Genomic DNA, 18781 nt, shown 5'->3' with positions numbered 1-18781 from the left:
AAGACTCAATATTAACGTAGCAGTACTCTGTCCCTGTTTTTTGAACAGAAGCATTAGGTGGGATGGCCAGTACCTATCAATTCCTGATAAATTTCCCAGTGGTGCTTGGTAGCCCTTTAAGATTGACTAACCATGTGGCACTTAATATTTGCTATCATGTAACTTTAATGAGTGTAGAACATAAGATCCTTTCTTTAAATATTATTATAGATTGAGTATTTTTCACTATCAATTGTAAGTATTGCACAATAAGTATGTGTGTCTCAGAGATAACATGGAAACTTGGATTTTCAAGTTAAAATGTCATGAAGGACCTCCTTTTCATCTTTACACTAGCTAACAGTCTCAGCCTACATAAAGACCTCCTCCATTTTAGGGAAGAACAATTTTAATTTTCAAATGTCTGCTACTAGAATTTTACTCATTTATGTATAGCTTACATGTATATGTAATAAGTTGCTAGTAGTTCAACCCCTTCACCTTAGCCTTTCTTTTAAAGATCTATGAGGTCATATTTCTGTTTAATATGTTTATTTGTAAAAATGATAACCTCATTACAAAATCTTATAAGTTATAATTTATATGGTTATAAAAAACTATATGGTTTCCCAACCAGTAACTTTCATCCCTAATTGCTTTTATCTAATCTCTCATCCACATTTCTCCAGGAAAATAAGTAGACAGATTTTCTAATGCCTTTTTTCTTTCTATTTTTCTCTTTTAAAAGAAATGCAGCCGCATTTTTTTAAGAACATTGTTTTGACAGGAGGAAATTCCCTTTTCCCGGGATTTAGGGATCGGGTTTACTCGGAAGTTCGATGTCTCACTCCAACAGATTACGATGTTTCTGTTGTGCTGCCTGAAAAGTAAGTGTTGGCTTATATAGAAACAAATCATGGAAGTTAGTTTGCAGATAAAGAGGTCTGTAGGCAGACTTGAGTTTAAAGCCTGGTTCTACCGGGTTGCCAGGTTTATTTCACCTTTGGGAAGCTTATTTTTCTCAAAAAATGAAACGATATAGCTGCTGGACAATCATTGACAGGAAGACAGTGTAACTCACCAGAAAAGATACCCCACATCCAAAGACAAAGGAGAAGCCACAGTGAGATGGTAGAAGGGGCGCAATCACAGTAAAATCAAATCCCATAACTGCTGGGTGGGTGACTCACAGACTGGAGAACACTTACACCACAGAAGTCCACACACTGGAATGAAGGTTCTGAGCCCCACGTCAGGCTTCCCAACCTGGGGGTCCGGCAACGGGAGGAGGAATTCCTACACAATCAGACTTTGAAGGCTAGTGGGATTTGATTGCAGGACTTCGACAGGACTGGGGGAAACAGAGACTCCATTCTTGGAGGGCACACACAAAGTAGTGTGCACATCGGGACCCAGGGAAAGGAGCAGTGACCCCAGGGGAGACTGAACCAGACCTCCCTGCTAGTGTTGGAGGGTCACCTGCAGAGGTGGGGGGTGCTGTGGCTCACCATGGGGACAAGGACACTGACAGCAGAAGTTCTGGGGAGTACTCCTTGGCGTGAGCCCTCCCAGAGTCTGCCATTAGCCCCACCAAAGAGCCCAGGTAGGCTCCAGTGTTGGGTTGCCTCAGGCCAAACAACCAACAGGGAGTGAACCCAGCCCCACCCATCAGCAGTCAAATGGATTAAAGTTTTACTGAGCTCCGCCCACCAGAGCAAGAGTCAGCTCTACCCACCACCAGTCCCTCCCATAAGGAATCTTGCACAAGCCTCTTAGATAGCCTCATCCACCAGAGGGCAGACGGCAGAAGCAAGAAGAACTACAATCCTGCAGCCTGTGGAACAAAACCCACATTCACAGAAAGATAGACAAGATGAAAAGGCAGAGGGCTATATACCAGATGAAGGAACAAGATAAAACCCCAGAAAAACAACTAAATGAAGTGGAGATAGGCAACCTTCCAGAAAAAGAATTCAGAATAATGATAGTGAAGATGATCCAGGACCTCGGAAAAAGAATGGAGGCAAAGATTGAGAAAATGCAAGAAATGTTTAACAAAGACCTAGAAGAATTAAAGAACAAACAAACAGAGATGAACAATACAATAACTGAAATGAAAACTACACTAGAAGGAACCAAAGCAGAATAATTGAGGCAGAAGAACGGATAAGTGACCTGGAAGACAGAATGGTGGAATTCACTGCTGTGGAACAGAATAAAGAAAAAAGAATGAAAAGAAATGAAGACAGCGTAAGAGACCTCTGGGACAACATTAAACGCAACAACATTCGCATTATAGGGGTCCCAGAAGGAGAAGAGAGAGAGAAAGGACCAGAGAAAATATTTGAAGAGATTATAGTCGAAAACTTCCCTAACATGGGAAAGGAAATAGCCACCCAAGTCCAGTAAGTGCAGAGAGTCCCATACAGGATAAACCCAAAGAGAAACACGCTGAGACACACAGTAATCAAACTGGCAAAAATTAAAGACAATGAAAAATTATGGAAAGCAGCAAGGGAAAAATGACAAATAACATACAAGGGGGGCTTCCCTGGTGGTGCAGTGGTTGAGAGTCTGCCTGCCAATGCAGGGGACACGGGTTCGAGCCCTAGTCTGGGATGATCCCACATGCCGCGGAGCAACTGGGCCTGTGAGCCACAATTACTGAGCCGGCGCGTCTGGAGCCTGTGCTCCGCAACAAGAGAGGCCGCGATAGTGAGAGGCCCGCGCACCGCGATGAAGAGTGGCCCCCGCTTGCCACAACAAGAGAAAGCCCTCGCACAGAAATGAAGACCCAACACAGCCAAAAAATAATAATAATAAATAAATAAATAAAATTTATTAAAAAAAAAAAAAACATACAAGGGAACTCCCATAAGGTTAAGAGCTGATTTCTCAGCAGAAACTTTACAAGCCAGAAGGGAGTGGCATGATATACTTAAAGTGATGAAAGGGAAGAACCTACAACCAAGATTACTCTACCTGTCAAGGATCTCATTCAGATTCGATGAAGAAATCAAAAGCTTTACAGACAAGCAAAAGCTAAGAGAATTCAGCACCACCAAACCAGCTCTACAACAAATGCTAAAGGAACTTCTCTAAGTGGGAAACATAAGAGAAGAAAAGGACCTAGAAAAACAAACCCATAACAATTAAGAAAATGGTCATAGGAACGTACATATCGATAATTACCTTAAACGTGAATGGATTAAATGCTCCAACCAAAAGACACAGGCTTGCTGAATGGATACAAAAACAAGACCCATATATATGCTGTCTACAAGAGACCCACTTCAGACCTAGGGACACATACAGACTGAAAGTGAGGGGATGGAAAAAGATATTCCATGCAAATGGAAATCAAAAGAAAGCTGGAGTAGCTATACTCATATCAGATAAAATAGACTTTAAAATAAAGAATGTTACAAGAGACAAGGAAGGACACTACATAATGATCAAGGGATCAATCCAAGAAGAAGATGCAACAATTGTAAATATATATGCACCCAACATAGGAGCACCTCAATACATAAGGCAACTGCTAACAGCTCTAAAAGAGGAAATCGACAGTAACACAATAATAGTGGGGGACTTTAACACCTCACTTACACCAATGGACAGATCATCCAAAATGAAAATAAATAAGGAAACAGAAGCTTTAAATGACACACTAGACCAGATAGATTTAATTGATATTTATGGGACATTCCATCTAAAAACAGCAGCTCACACTTTCTTCTCAAGTGTGCACGGAACATTGTCCAAGATAGATCACATCTTGGGTCACAAATCAAGCCTCAGTAAATTTAAGAAAATTGAAATCATATCAAGCATCTTTTCTGACCACAGTGCTATGAGATTAGAAATGAATTACAGGGAAAAAAACGTAAAAACACAAACACATGGAGGCTAAACAATACGTTACTAAATAACCAAGAGAACACTGAAGAAATCAGAGGAAATCAAAAAATACCTAGGGACAAATGACAATGAAAACACGATGATCCAAAACCTATGGAATGCAGCAAAAGCAGTTCTAAGAGGGAAGTTTATAGCTATACAAGCCTGCCTCAAGAAACAAGAAAAATCTCAAACAATCTAACCGTACACCTACAGAAACTAGAGAAAGAAGAATAAACAAAACCCAAAGTTAGCAGAAGGAAAGAAATCATAAAGATCAGAGTAGAAATAAATGAAATAGAAACAAAGAAAACAATAGCAAAGATCAATAAAACTAAAAGCTGGTTCTTTGAGAAGATAAACAAAATTGATAAGCATTAGCCAGACTCATCAAGAAAAAGAGGGAGAGGACTCAAATCAATAAAATCAGAAATGAAAAAGGAGAAGTTACAATAGACACCGCAGAAATACAAAGCATCCTAACAGACTACTACAAGCAACTCTATGCCAATAAAATGGACAACCTGGAAGAAATGGACAAATTCTTAGAAAGGTATAACCTTCCAGGACTGAACCAGGAAGAAACAGAAAATATGAACAGACCAATCACAAGTAATGAAATTGAAACTTCGATTAAAAATCTTCCAACAAACAAAAGTCCAGGACCAGATGGCTTCACAGGTGAATTCTATCAAACATTTAGAGAAGAGCTAACACCCATCCTTCTCAAACTCTTCCAAAAAATTGCAGAGGAAGGAACACTCCCAAATACATTCTATGAGGCCACCATCACCCTGATACCAAAACCAGACAAAGATACTACAAAGAAAGAAAATTACAGACCAATATCACTGATGAATATAGATGCAAAAATCCTCAGCAAAATACTAGCAAACAGAATCCAACAACACATTAAAAGGATCATACACCACGATCAAGTGTGATTTATCCCAGGGATGCAAGGATTCTTCAATATACACAAATCAATCAATGTGATACACCATATTAACAAACTGAAGAAGAAAAACCATATGATCATCTCAATAGATGCAGAAAAAGCTTTTGACAAAATTCAACACCCATTTATGATAAAAACCCTCAGAAAGTGGGCATAGAGGGACCCTACCTCAACATAATAAAGGCCGTATATGAGAAACCCACAGCAAACATCATTCTCAATGGTGAAAAATTGAAAGCATTTACTCTAAGATCAGGAACAAGACAAGGTTGTCCACTCTCACCCCTATTATTCAACATAGTTTTGGAAGTCCTAGCCATGGCAATCAGAAGAAAAAGAAATAAAAGGAATATAAATTGGAAAAGAAGAAGTAAAACTGCCACTGTTTGAAGATGACATGATACTATACATAGAGAATCCTAAAGATGCCACCAGAAAAGTACTAGAGCTAATCAATGAATTTGGTAAAGTTTCAGGATTCAAAATTAATGCACAGAAACCTCTTGCATTCCTATACACTAATGATGAAAAATCTGAGAGAAATTAAGGAAACACTCCGATTTGCCATTGCAACAAAACGAATAAAATACCTAGGAATAAACCTACCTAGGGAGACAAAAGACCTGTATGCAGAAAACTGTAACACACTGATGAAAGAAATTAAAGATGATACCAACACATGGAGAGATATACAATGTTCTTGGATTGGAAGAATCAATATTGTGAAAATGACTCTACTACCCAAAGCAATCTACAGATTCAGTGCAATCCCTATCAAATTACCAGTGGCATTTTTTATGGAACTAGAACAAAAAACCTTAAAATTTGTATGGAGACACAAATGACCCCGAATAGCCAAAGCAGTCAGTGAAAAAAACGGAGCTGGAGGAATCACACTCCCTGACTGCAGACTGTAGTACAAAGCTACAGTAATCAAGACAATATGGTACTGGCACAAAAACAGAAACATAGATCAATGGAACAAGATAGAAAGCCCAGAGATAAACCCACACACCTGTGGTCAACTAATCTATGACAAAGGAGGCAGGGATATACAATGGAGAAAAGACAGTCTCTTCAGTAAGTGGTGCTGGGAAAACTGGACAGCTACATGTAAAAGAATGAAATTAGAACACTCCCTAACACCATACACAAAAATAAACTTAAAATGGATTCGAGACCTAAATGTAAGACTGGACACTATAAAACTCTTAGAGGACAACAAAGGAAGAACACTCTTTGACATAAATCACAGCAAGATCTTTTTTGATCCACCTCCTAGAGTAATGGAAATAAAAACAAAAATAAACAAATGGGACCTAATGAAACTTAAAAGCTTTTGCACAGCAAAGGAAACCATAAACAAGATGAAAAGACAGCCCTCAGAATCGGAGAAAATATTTGCCAACGAAGCAACGGACAAAGGATTAATCTCCAAAATAATAAACAGCTCATGCAGCTCAATATTAAAAAAACAAACAACCCAATCCAACAATGGATAGACCTAAGTAGACATTTCTCCAAAGAAGACATATAGGTGGCCAAGAAACACATGAAAAGCTGCGCAACATCACTAATTATTAGAGAAATGCAAATCAAAACTACAATGAGGTATCACCTCACACCAGTTAGAATGGGCATCTTCAGAAAATCTACAAAAAACAAATGCTGGAGAGGTTGTGGAGAAAAGGGAACCCTCTTGCAGTGTTGGTGGGAATGTAAATTGATACAGCCACTATGGAGAACAGTATGGAGGTTCCTTAAAAAACTAAAAATAGAACTACCATACCACCCAGCAATCCCACTACTGGGCATATACCCAGAGAAAACCATAATTCAAAAAGACACATGCACCCGAATGTTCACTGCAGCACTATTTACAATAGCCAGGTCATGGAAGCAACCTAAATGCCCATCAACAGACGAATGGATAAAGAAGAGGTGGTACGTATATACAATGGAATATTACTGAGCCATAAAAAGGAATGAAACCGGGTCATTTGTAGAGACGTGGATGGATCTAGAGTGAAGTAAGTCAGAAAGAGAAAAACAAATATCGTATATTAACGCATGTATGTAGAACCTAGAAAAATGGTACAGATGAACCGGTTTGCAGGGCAGAAGTTGGGACACAGAGAAGAAACTTATGGACACCAAGTGGGGGAAGCCGTGGGGGGGTGAAGATGGTGGTGTGATGAATTTGGCGATTGGGATTGACATGTATACACTGATGTGTATAAAATTGATGAGTAATAGGAACCTGCTGTATAAAAAAATAAAATAAAATTCAAAAATTAAAATAAAAAAAGAAATGATAAGCTTTACTTTCAGTGGATTAAAGGGGATGAAGTATGTGAAGTATCATCCATTATGATTGGTACATAATGGGTGCTCAGTTAATGTACGATCACTTCCTTATAGTGAATCAGTCCTCATTACTTGGAGATTTTTTACAGGCAAAGCAGTTAGGTTATTATCTATTCGATTTGGGACTTCCCTAGTGGCGCAGTGGTTAAGAATCCGCCTGCCAATGCAGGGGACACGGGTTCGAGCCCTGGTCCAGGAAGATCCCACATGCTGCCGAGCAACTAAGCCCGTGCATCACAACTACTGAGCCTGGGCTCTAGGGCCCACGAACTGCAAGTACTGAGCCCACGTGCCACAACTTCTGAAGCCTGTGCGCCTGAAGCCTGTGCTCTGCAACAGGAGAAGCCACCGCGATGAGAAGCCCATGCACCACAATGAAGAGTAGCCCCCACTCGCTGCAACTAGAGAAAGCCCGCACACAGCAACGATGACCCAATGCAGCCAAAAAGAAATAAAAAATAAAATATAATAAATTTTAAAAACTTTATCTATTTAATTTATCTGATATATGCCATTTCTTGAGGGTTTCTATGAAGAATAGAAATATGAGAATTTAACCAAGATAAATTATGTCAATTGGTAAGGTGTTTTGGAATGTTTTAGAATAATTTAAAATACTTAAAATAAACTTTTACATTTAAGTAGTCTTTTTTTTTTAATTCAAAACTCTTTTATATGTACCCCTTATCCTGTTTTATAAGACAAAGCAGATAATTAAGGTAGAATTTTAGAGCTGTAAGAAAGGCTTATAGATCATCCTCTTCTGTGTGCTTATTTGTAAATAAACAGAGGCTCATGAGTTAGCAAAGGTCTTATGATAAGTTAATAGCAGTAACCAGACTAAAATTCAGTTCTCTTTCCCTGGAGGCAGAAGTTCTCACCAAATCTATGTCTAAATAATCCCCCGTCACTGCTCCACTGTTTTAAGTGGCAGAGTTGCAAACAAGACCCCACATACCTGATTTTTAATTTTAGAGTTTTGTTTTAAAGCTAAAGAAGAATTTTTCAAAATCAATAGCAGTTAATAGAAGGCCCTCATCTGATCACTTAATTTTATAGCTGATCACTTAATTTTATCAGATAAAAGAATAAATTACCATTAGATATTGGAGTGATTTTTATCAGCATTAATGTTCATATACTCTGTAGAATATGAAGCATATTGGATTTTTATCCTGCATTTTAAGTGTAAGTCATGCATACATTACAGGACAAGGGATCTATAGAAATAGTTTTTATTCATCAAATCTTTATTGCACATCTGCTTTTATAGATAGATATATATTTAGGTTTTTTTAAGGTTAGGAAATGTAATATAGTAAGGAAAACACTTTTTTCTTTATCATTTTCATATTTAAAACTGAATTGGGGGAGAGGAAGAGTAGAAGTAGAATTACACAAATTCAACCAATTACACAGAATTACAACCAGTTACCTTGGTTGTACATAAAATTAAACTAAAAGTTTGATGTGCTCTAATTTTACTTATTGACCATGTCCTACCATGTAGCAGGTTTATCATGCACTGTGTTTTTTAAATGTCTCATTTATTAGAGGCAACAAAGTATAGGAACAAAAGCACAGAATGTGTGAAAACAGTTCCGAGTTGAATCCTAGTTTCAGTTTTAACCTCTCTCAACCTCATTTTCCATATCTATAAAGTGGGAGTTATAATATCTATTTCATTGGTTGCTGGGTGAATTGATTTGATGACATATCTTTGTCACGTACAAAAGTTAGACTCAGTTATTACAGTGTTTTTCTTTTTATGCATGTTTTGTATTTTGCTTGTATTCTTGTTTTTTATTAGAGGTAGAAGGTCCATAAATTCAGGGCACAGGGAAAATAAAAAGAACGCTTACTTGTAGTGGTGACTAACTTTCCTTTCCGAGTTTGCTTTACTCCTATGAAGTTTATGCTTATTTTCACACTTTAAATGATCTTCTGTTAAGTCAGGTTGGGTAGAGATTGCCACATTTTAGTTACTAATTAATGTTTCTGGCATTTCAGTTCTGTAAAATCATCTGGGTTCACTTATTTTACCTTTATTTTTAGCCCTATTACTTATGCCTGGGAAGGTGGAAAATTGATATCAGAGAATGATGATTTTGAAGATATGGTGGTAACAAGAGAAGATTATGAAGAAAATGGACATAGCGTCTGTGAAGAGAAATTTGATATTTAAGAAACGTTTCTGAAAGTTTTGACTGTGGCAAAGGTTTAATTTTCAATGTTCTTTTTAAAGGAAGTTAAGGACCTGTGTTACCTTTCATCCTAAGATAAGATAACATCTTGAACTTATGTAAATACTTTGATCCATGGCTGATTTTCAGCGGTTTCTTAGCTAGGTTAGTAAGTAAACTGTAACTCAGCCCAAATTTTCATTTAGGAGCTAGACTTACTATAACAATGCTTATGCTGTTTCCGAGACTGAGTTATCTTTCATTAGAAGATGAAAGAGTGAGTGTATTTTAAGTTTAATACTTTATAGCTAAAAGCACAAACTTAACTGTCTCACTGGTCAGGTTTCCTTAGAGGGTAGTTTTGTGTGACTGACTAGGAATTGGCCAGAGTATTTTCAGGCTGATATGATTTCTCTCTTTCTTTTAGAACTAAGTATTTTATCTTTAAATTGTCATTTTTATTTGTATATACTAAAGTTGGAAAAACTAATCTATGTGTATGTAATGTTTATTTTTTACTTAGCCTAAGTTTGAAAGGATGAAGACCAAAGCCAATTTATTAAAGTGTTTTTGGTCAGTACTGTGTTGCAGAAATGTATTATTTCACTCATAAAAATACTATACCATTTTTTAGGATGAAATTCTTGTGTCATTGGGCTCATGAATCAAATTCCTGCCAATCTCTTTACCTTAGCTTGGATCATGTGCCTACCCCATGGCTTCAGGGATTTTAACAGCCCTACTAAGATAGCCTAGAGTGAAAGAAGGTAGTTTCCCAAAGGAAAATTAAGGTGAAGAGACAGATGCTGGGCAGGGTGAAAGAGCTGTCCACTACAATTATATTTGGATTATATGGACAGTCCCTGATTTACAGTGGTTCGACTTAATGATTTTTTGACTTTACAATGGTGCAAACACAGTATGCACTCATTAGAAACTGTTCTTCAAATTTTGAACTTTAATATTTTCCTGGGCTAGCGATATTTGGTATGTTACTGTCTTGTGATGCTGGGCAGCGGCAGTGAGCCACAGGTCCCAGTCAGGGTAAACAACCAATATGCTTACAACCATTCTGTACCCACCAACCATTCTGTTTTTCACTTTCAGCACAATATTCAATAAATTATGAAATATTCCACACTTAATTATAAAATAGGCTTTGTGTTTGATGATTTTGCCCAACTCTAGGTTAATGTAAATATTCTGAGAGCGTATAAGGTAAGCTAGACTAAGCTATGGTGTTTGGTAGGTGAGGTGTAGTAAATGCATTTTTGACTTAATCAAAGAAGATCTGTATTAGGTTAGGGCCTGGTCAGTCCTTCCTAGACCTAGGCTAGTTACATTACTTGTTATCATTGCAGAGTTGCAAATTGATTGTGTTTGTGTGATACCCAGGTAGTAGCATATAATCTGTGGAGAGTGTAGCAAAAAGATGCTGGTGGCATAAAAGAACTTTTTGCAACCATACAGTGTAACAGTGTAACTGTGCTAGAATTTCAGGGTGATGCAATTAGAGGTACAAAGGTAAGTCACCATTTAAAGGGCTTTCCTTGACTTACCAGGACCTCATCTTGCAGGCAGAATACTATCATCAACAACCAAGATGTTTTTCGTATGAGGAACTGGGGCATTCCTCAAAGCTGCATTTCCAAAACATGCCCTAACTTGAAGTTTCCCATTGTGTTCCGCTGAGAATAATGTGTGTGTCACATGCTTACTACAGTACACTAATTTCTGTTTACGGTGTAGGTCTCATAGTGCTCATTTTTGAGACACTAAAAATTCATTTCTGAAATTAATGAACATAGATGCTAATCGTTTATCTCTAGCCTTGAAGCTCCCATCAATTTTAACACCTGCCTAATTTTGAAACTTTATTGCTAGAGATAATGTTTTAATATTATACAGTAAGTTGACTTCAAAGAGAACATTTAACATTAGCTCTAAATAATAACAAAGTTATCTATTTTTGAAAGATGTTAAAGATCCTAATTTGAGATTCACTAGAAGTATTGAGCGAGAACTTAGCCACATTAGAGTTTATAATTTTGTGCTGCAAATTGCATGCATGGAAACAGTGTTCTAGCATTGGCCATGCATAATATACACCTTAAGACAATAGAGGATTAGGGTTTACATCAATGACTAATCAAGATAGGATAATCCCCTCCAACACTTTTCTATCTTGGTTTTGAATTTTTTAATTCAGTGGTGATTGGCTTGATGTGGCAAACTGATCATGTTCACCTACTTCTCTACCTGTCCGAAATCCCTTTAAACATTTCTAGTGGAGGAATGCACAGGGAACACTTACTTCAATGCTTTTTGTGATATATTATTTCTCAAGCTGGGTTGGTGGGCACATGGGTATTCATTACATTAGAATCTTTATTGTGTGCATGAAATAGTTCATATTATATTTTGATAGTAGAGTAAATCCTTAAGTGGACTCTAGGAAATAAAAAGGGTGCCACTGATGAACAAATGTGGAAGAATTCCTAAAAGATGGAAAACAAATGGGATCAGGTTGTTAGAGAAACAAGAAAACCTATGTCCCAGATCAGGGCAGGAGGAATCTACTAGAGACGTAAGAGCAATTCCAGAGACGTTTTAATTCAGGACAAATAGAGGAGATCATGGATTAGACAGTAAAAGAATGAATTAGAAACACTGAGCCTGACTCCCTGTTTTTTTTGGGGGGGGGGCTGTGCTGCCTGGATTGCAAGATCTTAGTTCCCCTACCAGTGATCCAACCCCGGGGCCCCGGCAATGAGAGCATCAAGTCTTAACCACTGGACCGCCAGGGAATTCCCCCGACTCCCTTTTTGGAATGGAGGCTCAGCAGTGAGAGAGTTGAAATGTAAGGGTTGGAGAGAGAAACAGAATAGAACCTGAAATAATGTCATATCCACTAAAAGCATCAGAGTAAAACAACAATTTTTTTAAGGGAACAGTTGATTGTGGCACAGACCTCTGGCTACAGACAAGAGCTCAGACCTAATTAGAATTCTGACAGGGCAGAGCCCTGGGGAGCTTATAGCACACCTTCCTCTTGCCAGAAAAGGTACCAGAATTAGAACTTAGATTCACAGACAGGTAAATAGGAATTCATAAATGAAAAAACAAACAACCAAGCATTAAACGTTTGAGGGATACTTAACACCATCAAAGGGGCACCAAGTCCAACAATCAAGAATGACCCCTTGGGGGACTTCCCTGGCGGTCCAGTGGTAGGACGCGGTGCTTTCACTGCAGTGGCCTGGGTTCAAGCTGGAAATTAAGATCCTGCAAGCCGTGTGGTGTGGCAAAAAAAAAAAAAAAGTCCCCTTATGGAATAAGATTTAAAAAGTTTTATAAGTAACATTCTCTAAGAGATTGGTGAGGCAACTGCATCTATTGCAATAAGAATAGGTTGCTATACAAGGAACTATATTCAATATCCTGTGATAAACCATAATGAAAAAGAATATATATGTGTAACTGAGTCACTTTCCTGTAGAGCAGTAATTAACACAACATTGTAATTGAACTATACTTCAAAAATAGATTGCTATAACAAAGATAAATCTTAGAAATTAAAAATAGGGTTACTTATGCTTAATCTATGGGTTGAACAGCAGAAAGGACACTGCTAAAGACTGAAAAACTAAGCTGATGGAATTTTCCCAGAATGTAACACAATTCAGCAAGCACTGGGATGGCTGCGGAAAGAGGCTAATCAATATCCACAGTATAGGCCATCTCCACCTAAGAGCCTTCCCCACAGAAGAGGCCTTTTGATAAGCTTTCACACAGGACACAAATAGCCTCCCACTTGGGGCCTATTCTGATATGTCCCTCCACATACTTCTTTTCTAAAGCTTCTGGTTCCCAGGTTTCTTATCTCGTAGTCTTCAAGTCTCTGATCCTCTAGTCAAAACATTAGCTGTCATCTCCAGCCATATCTTCATGCAAATTGAACAGCCAGAAATGCTGCTGTCAGTTCTGCTCTCTGACATCATTTCCCTTCCCCAGTGCAGGTTAGGCTTGCCCAGCGGCATGCCATGTCAAGTGGAAGTGGTCTATACAAGATTGGACTCAGGATGGGCAAGTTAATCACATGAGCTCACACTTAGAGCATTTACTCTTCCTACACCATTTACCTTTCCCTCAACCCACATCTGACCAAAGAGAAAACATTCATACCTGGTTTATGAGTGACTATGCATGATACGCCTGGCACCAGCCAGAAGTGAAGTGATGGCGTAAATCAAATGTTGAATTATTACACCCATGACTAAAGAGTTGCCTAATAGTATCACTGGTCACAGAGTTGTTAAGTGACAGAGTTTATCTGTAACAGCAACCTTTTGATTTTTATGTTCAAAAACCTTTTTAGCACATAAGCAATTGCACAGAAAAAAGGTCTCAAGAATGGCTTTCAGTCTTGAACATTCTTTATGTATATAAATTATATGAGAGAAAAGTTTTATCTCAACATTTATTTCTTTGAGTTAAAAAATCTTTTATTTACCTGGATAGGACCTAAAAAATGTGAATAATCTAAGAAGTTTAAGCAGTCTTAAGCACTATGAATCAGGATGCTAATTGTCATGAACATAATTTACTGAATATTCTAATAGGAGGTAAGCTTTTCAATGATTGGAAATGGATTTTATTTACACAGGGAAAAAAATACATTGCCCTTAATTTCCTCAAAAATGTTTAGCCTCAAATTGAATGACAATACCCTTGGGAATTTTTTAAAGCCTAATAACTGTTTGGAGCTGTCACTTGGTGGAGTGGCACTGCTAGGATAGGAGTTTCTCTTTAGGAATTAATGCCCCAGAACCTTCAAAAACCATTCAGTAGCTGAGTAATATTCCACTGTATATATGCACCACATCTTCTTTATCCATTTATCTGTCGATGGACACTTAGGTTGCTTCCATGTCCTGGCTATTGTAAATAGTGCTGCTATGAACATTGGGGTGCACGTATCTTCGAATTACCGTTTTCTCAGGGTATATGCCCAGTAGTGGGATTGCTGGGTCATATGGTAGTTCTATTTTTAGTTTTTTAAGGAATCTCCATACTGTTCTCCATAGTGGCTGTATTGTAAAGCAACTATATTCCAATTAAATTAAAAAAAAAAACATTCAGAAGTCATTTTATTGATACTTTGTAAACAAGTTTAATTGAAGAGTATCAATAGTGTATGTTGATCAAAGTAGGCTCCATTAGGGAATGTTATAGGATATGTCATTCGAATTAAATAATAAACATTTCAAGCATTGCTGAACAACTCAACTTCTAGTAATTCTACTATTTCTAAATTGGATTTTACCTTAATCTAAGGCACTCACTTGCTAACATTTTCCCTTCTGAACCAAAATAGGTCAGGTAGTAAATCCAGGTCTGCGACCCCAGAGCTCAGACCCTTGTTACCTACCACACCACACACTCTCCCTCGTACCTTTGATATTTCTGGTCCAATCTTATACATACAAATCTATGCATGTATATTTTTATTCTAGAGATTAAAAACAAAAAACTGAGACTCGGAAGATATTTGCTAAAGGTTATAAATAATCTGAACAGCAGATCCAAGGACACAGTAATATCTTTAACACATTTTTCAAAGTGCCAGCCATTCATAGTGATAGCAGTTCCCCACCTGATTCACACGGAACATTAAAATGGAGACTTTCCTAATGAGGAGACTCTCCCCCGCACCCCCTCCAATAAAGAGGGTTGGGCTGCATGTTTCCAGTATTTTCCTGTTTTTCTAGAACCACCCTCTCAGTTCTTCTACTGGAGGTATACTGATTTCCTCCCCAGTTCAAAATAACCATACGCATTAGGACAGTTACATCTTCTAGTGTCAGAACTGTTCTACTTTGTTTTCTGTTTTCTTTTAAAGGGGCAGGAACTTAGAATTCATCTAGCTAATGCTCTTATTTTAACATGACACCTGAACATTTAGACTAATAGTTTATCCACGAAGTAAAAGCAAAATTTGGAAAATATATAAATATACGTCAATAAAGGCCTTTAGTGTATTCTCTAAAGACAGAGAATAAATAGTGTTGATTCTCTAACCCAGTGGTTCTTAATGTGCTTGGGTCACAATCCCCTTGGAGAATCTGGTGAAAGCTATGGATCCTCTTCCTAGAAAAATGCCATAAGCACATATACACAAAAAATTGCATACAATTTCAGAAAGTGCACTGTACTTCAGCACCCTGAACCTTTTCATAAACTCTTAGTTGACAACTTTGACTCTTAAGTATTCAAATTCAACCCAACTGGTACAGTTTTTATACAAAAAGATAAAACTGATGACATTAGTTCAATATATGTGTTTTCAAGTACTTATAATATATGCTTCTCTTCCCTGTGATCAAGGCATAAACTAAGACCACAAAAGAATTTCTGGGTAATTTTCAACAGAGATTGAATCCTCAACCTATGTCACATTGAGAGAATGATGCCATAAAGTAAACTAATCAGTTTAAAAATAAAGGAAGAAAGAGAGGGAGGGAGGAAAGAAGAAAAACATATAATACTTAATGGACTAAAAAAGAATTAGAGAAGGCAAAATCATGGTTTTCGATACTTATGAATTTTAAATTTGTGGCTTTTAAAGTCTTCTACTTAATACGTCTTTCCCTACTTAGATGATTCACAGCATTTAAGTTACAGTAGCCTAAAGGTGTAGCTTAAAAATAATATGTACTAAGGAAAATACATGCTTTCTTCAGAGAACTCATGTATGAAATGTTCTTTTTCTGTGGAAAAAACGATTCTAAGGAAATTAACTGTACCAGATCCCTAATAATAGCAGCACATTTAATAAGTGATTTTAGCAGCACAGTAATTAAATGAATCAGCATACATGATTTAACTTGTATTTCCTTTTAAAGTTAAAAACATCCTTAACATTTTTTTAAGATCTACTCTCTTAGCAACTTTCAAGTATAAAAATACAGTATTATTAACTATAGTTCCTATGCTGTACATTACAACCCCAGGATTTCTTTCTTATATGACTGGTAGTTTGTACCTTTTGACCATCTTCCTTAACATATATTTTTTAAATTAATTAATTAATTAATTTATTTTTGGCTGTGTTGGGTCTTCGTTGCTGTGCGCAGGCTTTCTCTAGTTGCGGCGAGCGGGGGCTACTCTTCATTGCAGTGCGTGGGCTTCTCATTGCGGTGGCTTCTCTTGTTGCAGAGCACGGGCTCTAGGCACACGGGCTTCAGTAGTTGTGGCACGTGGGCTCAGCAGTTGTGGCACATGGGCTTAGTTGCTCCGTGGGATGTGGGATCTTCCCAGACAAGGGCTCGAACCCACGTCCCCTGCATTGGCAGGCAGATTCTTAACCACTGCGCCACCAGGGAAGTCCCCACATATTTTAAGCATGATTACACTCACAATGCTTAGAGGCTGTCCTATCTCTGAAGTGTAATATATGGCAGTTTGAGAAAACCACCAGAGGAGTTCTTTATATTGACAAATTATAATTTCTTCTCCCAGAAATGTTAATGCAAAGCTTCTGGATGGTGTTTTTGAAATTCCTTAATTAATTTCTTTTTTTGTTTCAAAGAGATGCTGGGGTTACTATTAATCTCAAGAGCCAACTGGTGAAGATATTGGCTTGTCCTTTCCTTTTGTTTTTCAAACTCCTTGGATGTCAAGCGTTGGCAAAATGTGAAACCTAAAAAAAAAAAAAAAAAAAAGTACAATTGGAAAAGCAAGTTAAAAAAGAAAAACATGAAAATGTACTTATCCAAACTGGCCTTATCCTGGACTTTTTTTCCCCAAAATATGGTAGATAACATTACTTATGCTCATATTCTCTTTGCTTCAGAGTAATATTGTTTCTTTACACATGCTCTATTCTTTAGCAAAACATACAGTGTCGTATTTTGCAAATATTATTTTATTTGATTTCCAAAATAAATCCATGAAGTAGGAGAACCAAGGAACTACTATCCTAGTTTCAAGTGGAATACACAGGAATTTAAGTGAAATGGCAAACAAATTGGAGGTGAAGGGGAGAAAAAAGTTTTCCTTGACCTTCTTATGGTCCTTGGCTGGGTCTGAGAAGTAAACTGACAAAGACAGATTAACAGGAGAAAAGCATACAAATGTATTTAGTGTAAGTTTTAAGTGACATAAGAGCCTTCATAAGGAAATGAAGACTCAAAGAAACAGACCTATGTACTTTTATGCCAGTTTGCTGAAGAGTGCACAGTCCTGGAGGAACGTGACAGGTTAAGGAGAATGATGTAATCGTAATAAACTGGGGAAAACTTAGCAAGGCCTGTTTGTTCAGATTCTTCTTGGCCTCCCTTTGTCTTTGGAGCTAAGGATACTCCTTTCCTCTGGGTATAAGGAGGGCATCTCTCATATGAGGGTTTTATGGCCAGTTTCAGGGAGGAAGGACAAGGGGGAAGTAGGTCAGAGCGACCCTCCTGCTTCTGCGTTTTCTCAAGTTCTTTCAGCTTAAAATATTCAATATGTCAGGTGCCATATTTTGGGGTAGTGTGTCCTGAACCCTATCAGAAGCATGTACAAAACATGGACAAAGAATTTCATGAACATGAGCAGTGTTTTTTCACTGCTCTGTGAGCTGTCTTAGCATGTACAGTCAACCAATCAACCAAGCCTCTCCCTACGCTGATCTACAGATGGGGATGCCTTAGCCTCCAGACACACCAAAGCAACTCTCAGTCAGGGTAACCTTTGAAATCCTAAAGCCCATTAATATTAGGGGGTTTGCCTATTTTCACTATAAACACAGGTTCACTTAAACACACCTATGGTGAGACACCTGGAATTACACTGCCTCTGAAAACTTAAAATCCTACACCTAGCTCTCTATTCAGAATCTACTGTCCTTCAAATAATAATATAATAATAACTTACGTGACTTCCCTAGTGGTGCAGTGGTTAAGAATCCACCTGCCAGTGCAGGGGACACGGGTTCAAGCCCTGGTCCGGGAAGATCCCACATGCCGCGGAGCAACTAAGCCCGTGTGCCACAACTACTGAGCCTGCGCTCTAGAGCCTGCGAGCCACAACCACTGAAGCCTGCGTGCCACAACTACTGAGCCCACGTGCCACAACTACTGAATCCCACGTGCCTAGAGCCTGTGCTCCGCAACAAGAGGAGCTACCGCAATGAGAAGCCCGCGCACCGCAACGAAGAGTAGCCCCTGCTCACAACTAGAGAAAGACGGCGCACAGCAACGAAGACCCAACACAGCCAAAAGTAAATAAATAAATTTATAAAAAAAAAAATAATAGCTTACAATGAGTGCTTACCATGTATTAAACTTTTTGTACCTTTTCTCGTTATATCTTCAATGTTCTAAGGTGTAAGTGTGCAGGTATTACTATTATC

General features: G+C 37.9%; 2 protein-coding genes across 9 annotated transcripts in view; one reads left to right on the top strand and one right to left on the bottom strand.

The window, feature by feature from the left end:
* ACTR6 (actin related protein 6) overlaps positions 1–9967 on the top strand; it is a 33817-nt gene extending 23850 nt beyond the window's left edge. For all 5 annotated transcript variants that reach the window (XM_082419488.1, XM_082419490.1, XM_082419489.1 and 2 more), the window contains 2 exons: positions 728–866; positions 9260–9967. In XM_082419488.1, coding sequence (XP_082275614.1) covers positions 728–866; positions 9260–9389 — 269 coding nt within the window. In that variant the 3' untranslated portion in view covers positions 9390–9967. The remainder of the gene's footprint in view (positions 1–727; positions 867–9259) is intronic.
* The window catches only part of DEPDC4 (DEP domain containing 4), a 47989-nt gene that overhangs the window by 5161 nt on the left and 24047 nt on the right, over positions 1–18781 (bottom strand). For 2 of the 4 annotated variants that reach the window (XM_082419461.1, XM_082419464.1), the window contains one exon: positions 10093–17089. The exons of 1 other annotated variant lie outside the window; for it this stretch is intronic. In XM_082419461.1, the coding sequence (XP_082275587.1) occupies positions 16914–17089 (176 nt within the window). In that variant the 3' untranslated portion in view covers positions 10093–16913. Of the gene's footprint in view, positions 1–10092; positions 17090–18781 lie in introns of those variants that run through there. One more of the 4 variants, XM_082419463.1, reaches the window with a different exon arrangement.

The sequence above is a fragment of the Balaenoptera physalus genome, assembly GCF_965194825.1.
Source record: "Balaenoptera physalus genome assembly, chromosome: 13".
Taxonomy (NCBI): Eukaryota; Metazoa; Chordata; class Mammalia; order Artiodactyla; family Balaenopteridae; genus Balaenoptera; species Balaenoptera physalus.
This window is presented reverse-complemented; position numbering and strand designations above follow the sequence as displayed.